This window comes from Columba livia, chromosome 13, assembly GCF_036013475.1.
Source record: "Columba livia isolate bColLiv1 breed racing homer chromosome 13, bColLiv1.pat.W.v2, whole genome shotgun sequence".
Classification (NCBI taxonomy): Eukaryota; Metazoa; Chordata; class Aves; order Columbiformes; family Columbidae; genus Columba; species Columba livia.
In genome coordinates this window covers 14598626-14615000 of record NC_088614.1, presented here as the reverse complement: position 1 = coordinate 14615000, position 16375 = coordinate 14598626, and the positions used below count along the sequence as shown (strand labels likewise).

Sequence of the window (16375 nt, the reverse complement as noted above, 5' to 3'; positions counted from 1 at the left end):
TTTGGAGGAAGGTTCCATAAAGTATAACATAGACATAACTAAATAAGTTTCTACTGCAGGTGAAAGGTGTTGGTAGTTAATGTGACTCCTCATAAGGTGGCAGAATTGCAAGTTACAATCAGAGATTTAGAAAAAATATCTGCTTGATAGTGCTTTTTGCCATAATAAAATACAGTCACACAAGGAGTAAAAGGGTAAAAGAATGGCCAAAGACAGATAATCCATTTTCACCCAGTTTAAGAGTCCTACAAAGCTCTTACTTAAAAATACCTGTGTTGGGTGTAGGACCATGGAGATTGCCATCTTACATGTATATTTAGTCTTTGGTTATACTATTTCAAATGTTCTGTAGCTATAATAGCGTGAAATTGATACCCTACCTGATACAGAGATAGATATTACGTCATTGTTTCTATAATGCTCTGCTGCAAAAGGACTTTTTAAAGGATTTCTAATGATAATGAAAATATTCTGATACAGCATTAAGGATTTTGCTACTGAAATGTGTTTAATGTAAATATGCTGTCAGATACCCTTCAAGTAATTGACAAGAGCAGATGATTAGCAGTGTTCTCGATAGTGTTTTTGCATAATCTTACATTTTGACAGAACTCTTCAGCGGCTTTTTATTGTCAGTGCTCTGCAATCAGTAATACTTTTTCCTTGACATTTACTTTGTCATTATAAATCTTGTAAGTGGTCATTTAACTTGTTCGGTATGCATGTAAGAATATCATTACTAACACGTTTGAAAAAATGTCTTCCTGTTGAGGAGCTGTTGTGAAAGTAAACTTAAAAAACCCTTAAATGAAGTAGGTTGATGAGTGACTTTATGAAATAAATACCTGTCTGTGAGCATCTTCTTGCACATTTCAGGGAGGATTTTTAAATCACTTTCTTATTGAATGTTTGCATGTAAGTCATCAAATTCAACATGGTTGTTGGATTTTTTTTTTAATCTTGTATTTTTTTAACTTAATACTATTTTTCAGTTATGATCATTTACATCTAACTGACCAAAATGAAACCATTGTGATCCATAAGCATTCGTAATTGCATACCGCATGTAACGTTAATAGTCAATATAATAAACCTTCATCTTTATTGAAGCATCTCTTGTTTCTACAGCAGTCCTTTAATCTATCTCAATAGATTTCTAGTGTACAGCTGATATAGATTTGGTCAGTGACAAGGGTTAGAGTAGTCTTGTAGAACATTTACTTGTAGCTGTGAAAAGCCCACATTCATCAGAGGATTAGGTCGATCAGATTGTACCAGGATCAATGGAAGGACTGTGTGATCCCTCTTAGGCTGTAATGTGTTCACCTTCTTTGGAGAGAATTCACATACACACACATTTCTCTGTCTTAAAGCCATTTATCTCAGAATGTCAAATTGCAATAATTAACCATTATTGATCTTAAATTCAATTAACTTCATTAACACAGGTCATGATGAGGGTGCTTGTAAGGGAAAGACTCTTGACAGGAGTCTTTTCTTATATGACATTGAATGTTCACAATCACGGCTATAAACTATTCATATTGTGCCACAGGAACATGTTTTAAAAATGACAAGAGTTTGGTTGGTGGCTCTGAAGCGACATTTTAATCCCTTCCCCCTCATCTTCTAGTTTTCAGGGTTTTCCAGCAAATTTTCTATTCAGGAATCAGTGAACCATTTGTTTCCAGCACATTATGTTAGTGTAGTATTATAGCAAAACCCACCTATTGAAATACCCTTCAGTTCAATAGCTAGTGCTAGATAGAGACTCATTTACAAAAGCGTATATTGGTATAGTTAGCAAACGAGTGAAATGCATATTCAGTGCTGCTTTTTGCTACGCATACAAAACAAGCTGGGGCCATCGCGTAGAGGTAATCCTTAGAATCTCTGCTTTCTCCAAGTCCTGAGATTCATATTGCAGCCAATAGTTGTTTTTCTTAGATGAGGGCTGAATAAAAACTGTGAAAGGACCTAAAGCTTTGTTGGCCCACAGTGAACTCCTTTTTTTCATGGAGAAAGTTCACAATAGCTGAAATTGTGATTGAAATAATTTGGATTTCTACTATACCATTCATACAGTTGTGTGGAGTTTATTGTAAGGCGGCACTGCAACCAAAATAGCTATTGAAACTACTGTATAAAGGACTTGAATGGGAATTCCAAGTTTGCAAGAAAAACGAAGGATCAGGTTGAAGGTCTTTCAGTACATTTTGAATGTCTTAAGTAGTCATGATCATTTACAAATAAAAATCCAAGTAAAATGACACACTGTAATATATTGAAGCATTTTAGGTCAAAACTTGATATTTAAACACTTCACAATGACAGCTACAGCTCCAGAGATGTGTGTTAATATTATTATAGTTAAACACAAATACAAAGCCAGTGTTCTGGTTACTGTAAAACTTGTAAGATGTGCACAGACTAGGAGCAACCAAAGATGTGGGAAGTAAGGTGTAAGATTTTTTTCTTAGTCTAAAAAACTGCTAAACCGTAATCAGAAGGCTCTGAGAAATGTGGATAAAGAGAAATTACAACATCAGTTTTGTTCAGAAACAGATTTCTGTGACAATTAAATGGTCATTTTGTCACTACATTTGCTATTTCCACTCCACTATGTAAAGCATTTACTGAAAAGAGGCAGGACTGCAGCAGAATGGTTTGATTACTGCATTTGAAGAAACTGAAGTTCCCTTACAACATCTGTTTGCTCAGTGAAGGATTATAATAATTAAGAGCTATTAGAGCCATATTGAGAACTTCTATGCTCATGGCTGCTTATCCTGGAGTTGGCTGTGAATCTTGTATTAGTTTATTGAATGCCCTGTGTGCTCTTCAGTGATTAAAAGATGCCACCCAAATGCTGATACTGAGCAGAGATTACGTCCCTGCGTGTTTTCGTGTCAATTTATACACAGAATTTGGATTTGTTTAACCAGCGTGTTGATAGTGACTTTTATTTAAAAAGAAAAAAAACCCCAACAAACAAATATTTTTATTATTTGAGAATTCTGGTAAATATTTTTATTCACTTGAGGAAATGGTAGTTCTGTGCTTAGAAAAATTCTGCAGAGTCCAGAAAAAAATGTACCTCCCAAATCAGAATTAGGGTGAAAGCATAACATGGAACTGTTTTCTCTGCTTGTGAATGTTTATTTCCCACTGTAGTATGTGTTTGCATGGAGTGGGAAACTCTAATGAGTCTGTAGGACATCACATCAAGCAACCATCTTGGACACCAATGGAAAACCACTTTTGTCGTACTTTAAGTGAATCACATCTATTCGTTACAAATAATTTATACAGCAAATGTAGGGGGTTTTTTTCTTTTCTGTTACTAATGTATTTGTTACGTTTATGTGAAAATTTTCAGACTGTGGGGCTGATTTTGAGCTGTTTCCTTGGACAGTTTGTGCCTGGTGCTGTTTCCCGTTCCTGGCTGGTTAGCTGACCCGGGACCTCCCGATGGACAGTGAGGAACTTTATGCTCCTTTGAATGACATTCATTTGTAACTTTGGTGTACCTGGAGGAAGGGCATCCTTTCCCAGGAGCGTGGAAGGGTGGGGAGGGGAGGAAGAGGAAGGTGCTGCTTGAATGGTGATGAAACAGGAACACCAAGACCCTGAACTGACTCAAACAGAGCAGTTAAGAATTTCCAACGGGTGCTTAAGGTCCCTGTTACTCATTTGCTGACTTGATCTAGTCCTGATGGTGCTTGTGAAAGGTGACAGGGAAGGCCAAGAAGGTCTTTTTCTCCTTTTTCTGTAGGATCAGCCAGAAATTCCAGAGTTAGGCTCATAGGGGCTGTTAAAATCTCTGTTCCACCAGAATGCAAAGGGAGAAGGAGATTGATTCCACGAAATATGATAACAAGGAACTCCTTCTGTCCTCATGGGAGTCCATAATGCTTCTTTAGCCTTTCCGCACGCAGCAGGACATGAACTGTTCCTCAGCTTCTCTACAGCTGTACTTTCAGGAGTCAGTATTGTGTATGTGTGGCTGCAAATCTAGAACAAACCCATAAAAATCTGTTTTTCCTGACCAGGCATAGTCTCTGAACTGTTACTCCTATGAAGTTTTCTCATAAGCGTGTCTTTCACTTCTGACTGTACGATAATGTGCAGCTTTGCAGGAGAGAGAGACATGATCCATCATGTTACATCTCCAGTGCAGTTGTGGTAGAACAGGTGTTCACAGGCTACCCAAAGTCCTCCTCTGTGCTGGGAGCAGGAAACTCTTTGGAGGACAGTTGTGACAATACTACTTATTCTTACTTCTAAACCCTTTCCTATTTTCCCCATTGTGAAAAGAAGCTTGCTGGCAGTCTGCGGATTCAGCATTTATTAGATGCCAGCAGCTTGACTTGGAGGAGATTTGTAACCACAGGCTCTGGGTTGTGCATAGTACATGCACCTGTGGGTGTTTCACTGGGTATTATATCCTTAATAATTGTTTAAGCTGAAAACTGGCAATTATTTTCAATTATACACATACATTATATTCACATAAACACACTGTGAAGCAGCATAGGAACAGAAACACAAACTTAAGCCATCTTCTCATGTTTTGTGTAAATAGCTGAATTATAGATATTAACCTGCAGGAGTTACAGGCTCCTTTACTTGTCTTGTTGTTTGGCACTAGGCAAGTAATTTTGAACTTCTTTGGATTTCCAGGTTTGCAGATAAGAATGTTTCTTCCACAGGGTTGCTGTGAAGAATAAACCACTCATTGAAGCTTTTGAACACCTCAGTAGAGTGATGCTGTCCAGTAGTTGTTTCTAAGCCATCATTTATTATGGCATCCTGTTTTTTCAGGTGTGTATTTAGTGAAGGAGATAATACATAAATGTGAGGTTTGCGTGGGAATCTCTCATTTAACAAAAACCTAAACAGTATTCGGTTTCAGAAAAACAAACTCTTCCCCGATCAGAATTAGTAGCAATTTTGGAATGTTTTCTCTCTTTGTTTGTAGGTGGCCTGTATAATACTTTTCATATGGCAGTGTAAAGTGAACAGTAGACCTGAATCCTGTACCCTCCTTTAAACTACAAAAAAACAGAGGAGTTTGGAATACAGTGAAATACAGAAAAAGGTGCCTGCTGTGGACTTGCTGTGTTCTGTGTTAGATGGACCACACTTTAATGACATATAGACTCATTTCTTGTTATCGTTTCTTCACTGTATATTCTCGTCCATGTAATTCTCAGCTCTTAGCACTTGGAGTTGATTTGAGCTCTCTGAAGTTGCTCCAAATGTAATACCAGCCCAGGATGCTGGATTAGAGCAGCTGGCTAGCTTCCTCTGGCCTATTTCTGAGCTCTGTGGCAGACAGCTGCAGTATTTTCATGAAGGAACAAACACAAGTACACTTCAAAGTTCCTAGTGCCTAATGATAGCCACCCATTAGATTGGCATGCTATGTCACATCCATCCACACTGATTCCCAATAACTTAATACTACACTCTTATTGGCATGAAAAGGCTGCAGATTTACCAACATAAAAAAAAAAAAAAATCCAGCTAAACAAGCATTAATCGTGCACATCACATCAAATTAACATGTTCAGAATTAATACTCTTGACCTTGCCAGTGGGCAGAGTAATCACTCGTGCAGTAGGATCAGACTCCGGTGCGAGGTACCAGTGACTTCAGCCGATGCGTGAGAGAAGTGCTGACCTCTCCACTTGGAAATAACATTTCTCTCCCATAATAGACAGTCGTGCCTCTATGAAACAGAACCTTTGACCTTTCTAAGAGGAATAATGTCCCTGTCAAGGTGCTGGGTAATCAGTATTGCCATGCCTGTTTAGAGACAGTGTTGTCACTTGCCACTCTTGTAAACAGGGCAGCCCCTCATTCCTCCCATTTCTGTTGCTAACATATGCTAACAACTCTGCCGAGTAGTGAAGCCTCAAATACAATTTAAGTTACATATGAATTATCAGTCAGTCTCTGTATAGGAATAGCTCATGTTGTGGGTGAAATGTTTTCCTTTCTTCCTGTAAGTGGAAGGCCTGTGGAGTGGGAGTTTTCTAACAGACTAATATAACTCTTGTATATGTCTTCATTTGCATTAGGTCTTTGATTGACTCCATCCACCGAGCTGGTTTTCTCTTGCCTCTGTTCATTAATTTTGTGAGCAGGGTTCACTGGCACAGTCAAATCGTCTCCGTGCTGCTGTTTCGCTGTTGGCTTTCTCTGGACTTGCGTTCAGACGGAGGCTCCTCGCGACTCCGAATGGTCCCAGCAACACTAGGGTTGATTCGAGGATTTTTCATCAACATCTTAAATCTTGGGAAATGACCCTTAGTATTACACGATAATTTCAAACCATGCATAAATATATAATAAAGCTGGTTGTAATTTTTTTAATAAAAACCGATTCGGTTAAAGCCAAAATATTTCCAAGGAACGGAATGGTTTTGATAAATTTTTGTAGTTAAGCATTTTTTCATGTGAGAATATTTGAAAGTTTTGGTACTTTCTCAAGCAAAGAGTTTATATAGTAGTTTAAGTATACCCAAGTAAGCTAATTAAAATAAAAGAGAAAGTTTTGGTGAAAAAGCATCATTAAAACAAGACATTTTAAAAGTATTGAAATGAAATATTTGGATAGATCCAAACCAAAATATATGGTCTCAGATGCACTTTTCAGGAAATAATGGAAGAATTGTGCAATTAATTGCTATTTGGAGGACCGTAAAATGCGCCTTTAGTGCTGTGGGTTTGTATTTCCAAGCAAACTGGAGGAGGTGTGTGTCTGATGTTACTGGGTGGATGTTGCCATGGAAGGGTTGAAAACCATGTGATGTTTTTCCACCTCTTGCTGGAGAGGAGCAGCTGGGGTTTGAGCCAGTGGCTGTTGAGCTGGTGGGCACCTCAGAAGGTTCCATCAGTAGAGTAAGGTCTGTTTGGACTGCACGGGGACTTCCCCAGCTGCAGGAACAGTGAACTGGTGATATTTCTCTCGTCTAGGATAGTAGATTTCTGATGTCTGTGTAGAACCAGGTATGTGAGTTTATTAGTGTATGTACAATATGTAGATCATTCTGGGCAGTGATGGATCACGGTTTGTTTCCACTGGCAAAGAAATGATCCATAACTCAGTTATGAAGGCAATTCCCTCTTGTGTGGAAGTGAATTGCATTATACCATAGCTTACTATTATGTATTGATATCAAATGTGTTAATTTCATTGTTACCTAGCAGATATTAATGAGACAACTGTCTGTTCTTAGCCTCTCTGTGGCTGCACCTGCAAAGGGTTTCTGAATCCCTTGGAGATGCTTATCTTCTCTAGAAACTGAAGGCCACACCAGCGAACTGCTTCCTACTTTTTGTCAAATATTATGTCACAGTGACACCATTGCTCAACTTGCAGGCAGTTTCCTGTGGGTTATGGTGTTCTGTGAGACGTAAACTAGAAACTTTTTTGAGAACTTTTTTTTAATTTGACTCTGGAAAAACAAAAAAACCCAGAACCACATAATTTCTTTGATTTCCATTCTTATTAACATCTTCTGCCATTGGAATTGTCTTTAAAGTTGTTTTATTTTCCCTCAGACTTTGCTGTTGAGGCACTGAAGAACAGTTTTACAGGTGCCCTGCTGCTTCAAACATTTACTCCGCACTACAAAAATATCAAGCTACGAGTCTATTTTTTATTTAAGAACAAGGAAATAGCTGAGTAACGATGGACGGGCGACAGTGCTTCTTAAAGACAATGTCTCCACCAGGCAGTGAATCTCAGTGATTTTCTGCTTTCATAGTCTCTTTGCTCTTCTTGTAGGTACTTAACCAAACAAGAAATTTGTCTGCTGTGGGCCTCCATGTCCTTCTCTCTGTTGCAGTGAAGCTGTTACCTTCATCTGTACTCAGAATATTGATCATCTCTCTGCCCTGAGCTGGAGCTGGTGGGGCAGGGAGGGAGCAGAGATTCCCTTTGCTGCAGATGGGCTCCTTTCCACAAGTGCCTGCGCTAAATCCTGTGTTCCCTGCTTGCATGGGGCTGAGGTTTGGCCTTAACCCTCTCTTCTGTCCCACATGCTGGGCTTTTCTGAGGAGGAAACAGCCACTGTAAAGCTACCTGTAGTAGTGGTGGTGCAAAACCTTTGCATATGCCCCAAGTCTGCCATTGCAAGTTGGCCCAGGACTTGTTGGATTGTCTTATATTGCTCTGATGGCACGTGATTAGGTGAGCAGCCCCTGGAATCAGGAATTAGAAGCTACTGGCATTAACTCCAGTTTAGGATTATGGTTTTTAAGTCTTAGGCTAAGATATTTTCTTGAGCATCTTCATCTCTTGCATGAATCTTTGGTTGAGGGATTTGGGGGTAATGTCTCTCTCCTTTGTGCAGGGGAAAGAGCTGAAGGAGTTGTTCAAACTCTCAGTTTATTGAAGTTGCAGGTTGCCAGGTTAAATTCCATACTGTCATTTGTGCCTCATTTCCCTTATTTCTCTATCAAAGACTGATGTCACATGCTGGCTTCACAACTTGAGCTTAGGCAGGAGAATGGTTATAGAGGAGGCAACTCCTGGTTAACACGCGAATATGCATGATAGTTGGTGAAAAGGGCAAAGAAAGCATGAAAGGTAAATAAATTTACATTTAAATGAGCCACATGCTAGAGGTTTTCCCTAATGTAGAAGTGTTTCAGTTCCAACAAAATTCCTAAGATTTCAGCAGCAAGACAAATCAAAATATAAAGAAACACACTCTAATTAGGGGCTTGATTCTGTGCCCCCTTTTTGTGTTGGTGAGTACTGATCCCCAGCTCAGCCCACAGGTGTGAGTGAATGAGGCCATCATAACGCAGGCAGTGCGGCAAAAACCTTGGATTTTCTTTACCTTGTAAAAAGGGAATTATTCTTCAGTTTTACAACAGAGGCAAAGGAGCAGGAGTTGTGAAAGAAAAAATGGTTCCACAAGGTGGAAGAGGAAAAGGGGACATTTGCTACCAAATCATAGGTTTCATGCTGTCATTCCTTCCTTCCATCCTACCTGATTCATCTCTCCGGGATATGGCGTGGTTGAGAGGTAGTTAATAACCACTTGTTAACACATTGTAAGTAGTTACTTAAATTTTTTCAGCTTTAGAGAGTAGTTTGAACTGCTTTAGGTTCCTTTGCTAAAGTTTTTGGTAGAATTTCAGAAACATGATGGAACAAATAATTAAGATGAAAAACAACCTGTAGCATCCATAGGGGAATGAAAGTGTTGAATGAAATCCACCTTGTTAGATTATTTTCAGTGGTTTTGTTGCAAGTATTTGCGGGGTGGGTGCTGATTCTTGCTACAAATTGCCGACATTACTAATATACAAAAAATAATATATTTAGAAAATATATTGAAAAAGGATGAAATAGAGCAAAACAGCACAGGTCTGTTTTTGTTAAAGTACATATACTTGTTCTTAAAGTCTGATCTTCATATCAGCATCTTTGAAACATCTTAAAATAAAGCTTTTAACATAATTATTTCAAACTATGTTCTCCCAAATATTAAAAATATGACCCTTGCTACATGAATTTCCTGCATTGAAATTATCTGAGCTGAAATATCTAATCATTGCTATGTGATGCTTTTATTTGATATGTTTCTGCTTTCAAAGGTTTAACTTCTGTTCTGAAAATCAGACTATAACTTCACGTGTTTGGAAGAGGATTCACTACCATTCATCCACGTGAAAGAACAGTAGTGAATATTTTGTATTACTTAACAGAATGCAGAAATACTCTGCATGAAACTAAAAGCCTGATTTCATTGTTACTTTAACAGTTGTTTTGTCTCTTGCGGTTTTCTGGTAACATTTAAACATAATTCCCTGAAAAAAGTTTGCAAGGTTCAATACCATATATGTGATACCTACTATACTGTTCTGCGTTTTTCACTCTGTTGGTTAAAGTAGGTCATTCTGGGGTATAAACTGTTACTGTCTCTGCACTATTGCCTGAATGAACAAGCTATAGATGAGTCAATGTGTTTAAGACACAGATCCCCACATGTTCCAGATGTGTTGCAGAGAAGGTCAGAAGTCAAGTATCTTCAACCATAGAGTCTACTGGAAACATGTTTTTTTCAAAGTTTATAATTGTATTTGTGAGAGATTGCAAGTACATTTTAAATTCCACTTCAATACATACAGACAGTCATGTTCGATTTTTGTGTTCTTGCTTAGCTGTAAATTAATGCGTTGTATAGAAATAGATCATTTTGATCAGTTAATGATCCCTCTCTTAATGTTTCCATAGTTTTCTTGCCTAAAGGAAAAACTTAGGTAGACTTAGTGTGTGTAGAATATGTGCACAGAAGCACCATGGAAAAAAGAAATTGTTTACTGTCAGTTCCCAACTATCCTATTCAGGAAGAGTATCTGAGATTTACATCAACGAGTTGCATTACTTGAGGGGGGAAGAAAAGACAGGATCCCTGTTGGGTGTCTGTGTAGCTTATGCTGAGTAAATATTGACAAAGTAGTCTAAAGAGCAAACACTTTGACATTTGTAAGGTCCACTGGAAGGTCTTGTATATATTTATACAGCAAGAGTGAGTACAGCATACCAATTTTCTTGAACTAGCTCCTGACATAATTCGACATGGGCTTTCTTGTTGAGAAAGGTATGTTTAAATGTGAATGGGTCATTTGTTACACCCATCATGAATATTCTCAAATTGCTCTTAGTGAGTTGTTTCAAAAGGTTGCATCACCTGCTTTTACCATCTCCTCCTCCAAAATATGATACTACTAATAATTATAACTTTAAAAAAGTCTCATTTTTTATTATTGAAACTAGGGATTTTTTGACTTTGTAGAATTTTTTTTTATATTTGTTGTACTCTATATTTATTAAAGATTGAGTCTCAAAACTGTAATGAGCAAAAAATGCTTGCTTAATTTAAATTGTGAATCTGTCTGTTAAGAAATGCATTAGGGGTAGGAGAAGCATAAGACATATTAATTGACAGACAGGAACTGCTGTCTCTGAGGTTGATACAAGTAATTTATTACTTTAGAAATGAATGCCACCTCCAGAATGTGCTTCATTAATTTCAAATTTAGTTTTAATTTCAAGCTGTTGCCCCTTGAGAAGAATAAGGTGGCAAATTATGTTTGAAGAGCAGATTTTTTTCTTGCTCTGAAGAAACACTAAATTTTAACTGTTTAATTTTACAAATAAGTGCACTTCTTTGGCTAAAAGACTTAAGCAAAGTATGATCAACAGAAACTAACTTATATTTTCTTCTCTTCATGTTAGCCTATGTTTCAGACGAACTAAAAGCGGCAGCGCTGGTGGAAGAAGATGTGGAACCTGATGAAAATGCTGTTGATGGGGAGCCTTCAGCAAAATATGCATGTCCAGAAAAAGACTTCAGTAAGAACTGCCAAAGCTACCAGAACTCTCCAGCAGCTGAATTTTCTAGCCATGAGATGGACAGTGAGTCACATATCAGTGAGACAAGTGACCGCATGGCAGACTTCGAGAGCAGCTCTATTAAAAATGAGGAGGAGAGCAAGGAGGCTTCAATACCACTGGAAGACTCTACTGTATCGGATAGTTTAGAACAAATGAAAGCCGTGTATAATAACTTCCTCTCCAATTCCTACTGGTCCAATCTCAATTTGAACCTTCACCAGCCGATTTCAGAAAAAAACAACGGCAGCAGCAGCAGTAGCAGCAGCAGCAGTAGCAGCTGTGGAAGCGGCAGCTTTGACTGGCACCAGACTGCGATGGCTAAAACACTGCAGCAAGTTTCTCAGAGCAGAATTCTTCCTGAACCGAGTCTTTTTAGCACAGTTCAATTGTACAGACAAAGCAGTAAGCTTTATGGCTCTATATTTACTGGAGCCAGTAAATTCCGCTGTAAAGACTGCAGTGCTGCCTATGATACTTTAGTAGAATTAACAGTGCACATGAATGAAACGGGACATTATCGAGATGACAACCATGAAACTGATAACAATAACCCCAAAAGATGGTCGAAACCTCGTAAACGTTCTTTGCTTGAAATGGAAGGGAAAGAAGACGCCCAGAAAGTATTAAAGTGTATGTACTGTGGTCATTCATTTGAATCTCTTCAGGATTTGAGTGTTCATATGATCAAAACAAAACACTACCAAAAAGTGCCTCTGAAGGAACCTGTTACACCTGTAGCAGCAAAAATTATCCCAGCTGCTAGAAAGAAAGCATCACTGGAGCTTGAACTTCCAAGTTCTCCAGACTCCACAGGTGGGACACCAAAAGCAACAATCTCAGATACCAACGATGCACTTCAAAAGAATTCTAATCCTTACATTACGCCAAATAATCGCTACGGTCACCAGAACGGTGCCAGCTATGCCTGGCACTTTGAGGCGAGGAAATCTCAAATTCTGAAGTGCATGGAGTGTGGAAGTTCACATGACACTCTGCAGGAACTCACGGCTCACATGATGGTGACGGGACATTTTATTAAAGTCACTAACTCTGCCATGAAAAAAGGGAAACCAATTATAGAAGCCCCAGCAACACCAACAATAACGTCCTTAGTAGATGAGAAAGTCCAGTCTGTGCCACTAGCTGCCACCACTTTCACGTCTCCTTCCAACACACCCTCTAGTGTTTCCCCTAAATTAAATGTTGAAATAAAAAAAGAAGTAGATAAAGAAAGAGGCATTGCTGATGACAAACTGAAAGACAAAGAAAAGTCAAGTGAAGACGAGGAGAAGTATGATATCTCCTCAAAATACCATTACTTGACTGAAAATGACCTAGAAGAAAGCCCTAAGGGGGGATTAGATATATTGAAGTCTTTAGAAAACACAGTTACATCAGCTATAAACAAAGCCCAGAATGGCACACCAAGCTGGGGTGGCTATCCAAGCATTCATGCTGCCTATCAGCTGCCTAATATGATGAAGCTGTCATTGGGTTCGTCTGGGAAGAGTACACCATTAAAACCTATGTTTGGAAACAATGAACTAGTATCGCCAACTAAAAACCAGCCCTTGGTGTCTCCACCAAGCAGTCAGACCTCTCCTGTGCCAAAAACAAACTTTCACGCCATGGAAGAATTGGTAAAAAAAGTCACTGAGAAGGTGGCTAAAGTGGAGGAAAAAATGAAAGAGCCGGAAGGAAAGCTTTCTCCAATGAAGCGCGCAACACCTTCGCCATGCAGTAGTGAAGTTAGTGAACCCCTTAAGATGGAATCCTCCAATGATGGTGGCTTTAAAAGCCAGCAGAACAGCCCAGTCCCTCAGAGAGATGGTTGCAAAGACAGTCCAACTGTAGAACCTGTGGAAAATGGGAAAGAGCCTGTTAAGTCCATTGTAAGTTCTTTAAGTAGCAGCACAGCTATCATTACCGATCACCCCCCCGAACAGCCATTTGTAAATCCATTAAGTGCACTCCAGTCTGTCATGAATATTCACCTCGGGAAGGCCGCAAAGCCATCTTTGCCCACTTTGGATCCAATGAGCATGCTTTTTAAAATGAGCAACAGTTTGGCGGAAAAGGCTGCAGTGGCCACCCCACCGCTACAGTCCAAAAAACCAGACCACTTAGACCGTTATTTTTATCATGTCAACAATGACCAACCCATAGATTTGACGAAAGGCAAGAGTGACAAAAGCTGCTCTTTGGGTTCAGCGCTTTTGTCATCCACATCGACATCTTCTGCATCTTCTTCATCTACAGTGACAACAGCAAAGACATCTGCAGTCGTGTCATTCATGTCAAACTCGCCGCTACGCGAGAATGCCTTGTCAGATATATCTGATATGCTGAAGAACCTGACAGAAAGTCACACATCAAAATCTTCCACACCTTCCAGCATATCCGAGAAATCTGACATTGATGGTACCACAATAGAGGAACCCGAAGAGAGTACACCAGCTCAGAAAAGGAAGGGACGTCAGTCTAACTGGAACCCTCAGCACTTGCTCATATTGCAGGCCCAGTTTGCAGCGAGTTTACGGCAGACTTCAGAGGGGAAATACATCATGTCAGACTTGAGCCCTCAAGAAAGAATGCACATTTCCAGGTTTACGGGACTTTCAATGACCACAATTAGCCACTGGCTAGCCAATGTGAAATACCAGCTCCGAAGGACGGGGGGAACTAAGTTCCTTAAAAATTTGGACACTGGGCACCCAGTGTTCTTTTGTAATGACTGTGCTTCACAGATCAGAACTCCTTCAACTTATATCAGTCATCTTGAATCGCATCTGGGTTTCAGGTTAAGAGACTTGTCCAAACTGTCCAGTGAACAGATTAACAATCAGATAGCACAAGCAAAGTCACCGTCTGAAAAACTGGTGACGTCCTCTCCAGAGGAAGATATCGGAACTTCATATCAGTGCAAACTTTGTAACAGGACTTTTGCAAGCAAGCATGCTGTTAAACTTCATCTTAGTAAAACACATGGGAAGTCACCAGAGGATCATCTTCTGTATGTTTCGGAGTTAGAGAAGCAGTAGCATTTGCTTTTGATTGAAATAACTGTAATTTGCTTTGAGGAAAACTTGTCAAAGACGCCTTAAAGCTACTGTTTAGTTCTTGGCACATGTTCTTATTTTAACTCCAGAGTCGCTCTGGGCTGAACTGTTTTGTATAACTGTACAGTGTTTAAATAGAGGTGCATAATCAGCTGTTGTTACTGGTAAAATATGAAGGTTAAAATGCAGTGGTAAGTGTTTGGAACTTTGTGTAAATTGGATTTAGTTGCTGTGCATCCCTCTGATGCATCAAGCTGCATGCATTAACAGACAGTTTAATTAAGCATTTATAACTAATTCTGGTGCACTTTTTTCATGTGACCTAAGTGTGCTGGTATTTCTCACCCTATAATCTTTAGCCCTCTGAGTACTTTGAAGCACTTTTGCATTAATTTGGTAAAAATGTATGGATATGGTTTTTTTAAACCCTTACCAGCTTAGTTCCGATTACTAATATGAACCTCCATTTATGCAGAGGTGTCTCACACCTTGAAATTTAAAAAATATAATTTTCACATTGAAACATAGATGTATATATTGTATAGATTTCAAAATCTCTTATGGAAATGTGATTGTGGTTAATGCCATTTTCTTTTTCTTCAGCATTTTTAGCAGCAGTGGGTTTTGTACCTGATAAGCCCCAGGTATAAACTGTACCTATATATAGTGTATATTTCATTTTTTAGATCTAACGGTTTTTCTTTTAACATCCAAACATTGTAAATTATATGATGAAAGATACCACAGATAGCATTTATAAAGTATTCAGAAGCATTATTCTTAAAGCAAAGTATGTTTTGTTTTGTTTTGCTATACAGTACATCTATATTAATAGAGGTTCATGTTTAAATTATACATATTTATTAGTGTTGCTATCATTTGTTTGTTTTTCTTTTTTAAACCGTCTGAAGAAACAGAAGCCACGGACTGCATTCCTGGCATGCATTCTAACTGTTTTGCACAACATGACTTTTAAAGGTATTTATTAGTAAAAGAAAAAATAAATAAAAAGAGAAAATTCAAAATAAACTTAGTGCTCAAAGGGTTAAATCTATTTGAAAAACTTGTACTGTATTTCCTAAACATTGATAAAGCCTTTAAAATGTTTGTACTGTAATACTTTGCTTAAAAAGTTATGAGGCATTCTGTGATATAACCTCTTTTACTTATTTATAAGCGCTCTTGGTTGTTATTTCCTGTTGTAGAATGCCTTTTTATTTCAATTGGTAACTTTCTGTTTTGTTCTGCCTAATTATTCTCCCAAGATTCCATACTGCAGCTTTATCTTTAGGCATATGAAAGGTAACCCGTGGTTACCAGCACACTAAGTGATTCTGTTCGTCTCCATTTTTGGCAGTTAATTTGCAGAAGTAACTGACAGCTGACACCATATGAGAATCTATGTATAAAATATTGGCATGTAAACAGCACAGACACTGTAATGCACTCTGTGCCCTGTTTTGTTGTTGACAATGAAGCACCATTATATGACTCTTCATATAACCTTTTTTTCTACAGCAGCATTAAAATTGTCTTTTTGCTATAATTTTGTGTTGCGTTCACAATTATGTCTGAAATGTGCTACGACTAACGAGCACATTAAAATTAAATTGTATGCTATCTGTTTATGACTGAAGCTTGAGTAGGTTTCTTCATCTGCCAGGTGCTGGCAGTCAAAAGCTGCACATAAATCACTGGAGTTTTAGTGAACTTTAGCATTTAAAGAGCAGGGTAGCACTTATTCAAAGGCTGCATTAACAGATTTTTTTTCCCCCAGAAAAGATAAATGAGTGTTATAACTCCCTTTTAAACATCAGGTAAGGCTGACTGTGAAGACAGGGTTTATAAGCAACGTGTGGCAAAGCAAATAGGTGCTGTGGATTCAGACCA

The 16375-nt window shown here is 38.5% G+C and overlaps 1 protein-coding gene across 2 annotated transcripts in view; it reads left to right on the top strand.

Moving 5' to 3' along the window:
• TSHZ3 (teashirt zinc finger homeobox 3) overlaps positions 1-16031 on the top strand; it is a 63857-nt gene extending 47826 nt beyond the window's left edge. For both annotated transcript variants that reach the window (XM_065029269.1, XM_065029270.1), the window contains exon 3: positions 11268-16031. In XM_065029269.1, coding sequence (XP_064885341.1) covers positions 11268-14467 — 3200 coding nt within the window. In that variant the 3' untranslated portion in view covers positions 14468-16031. The remainder of the gene's footprint in view (positions 1-11267) is intronic.
• Positions 16032-16375: the final 344 nt, after the last annotated feature.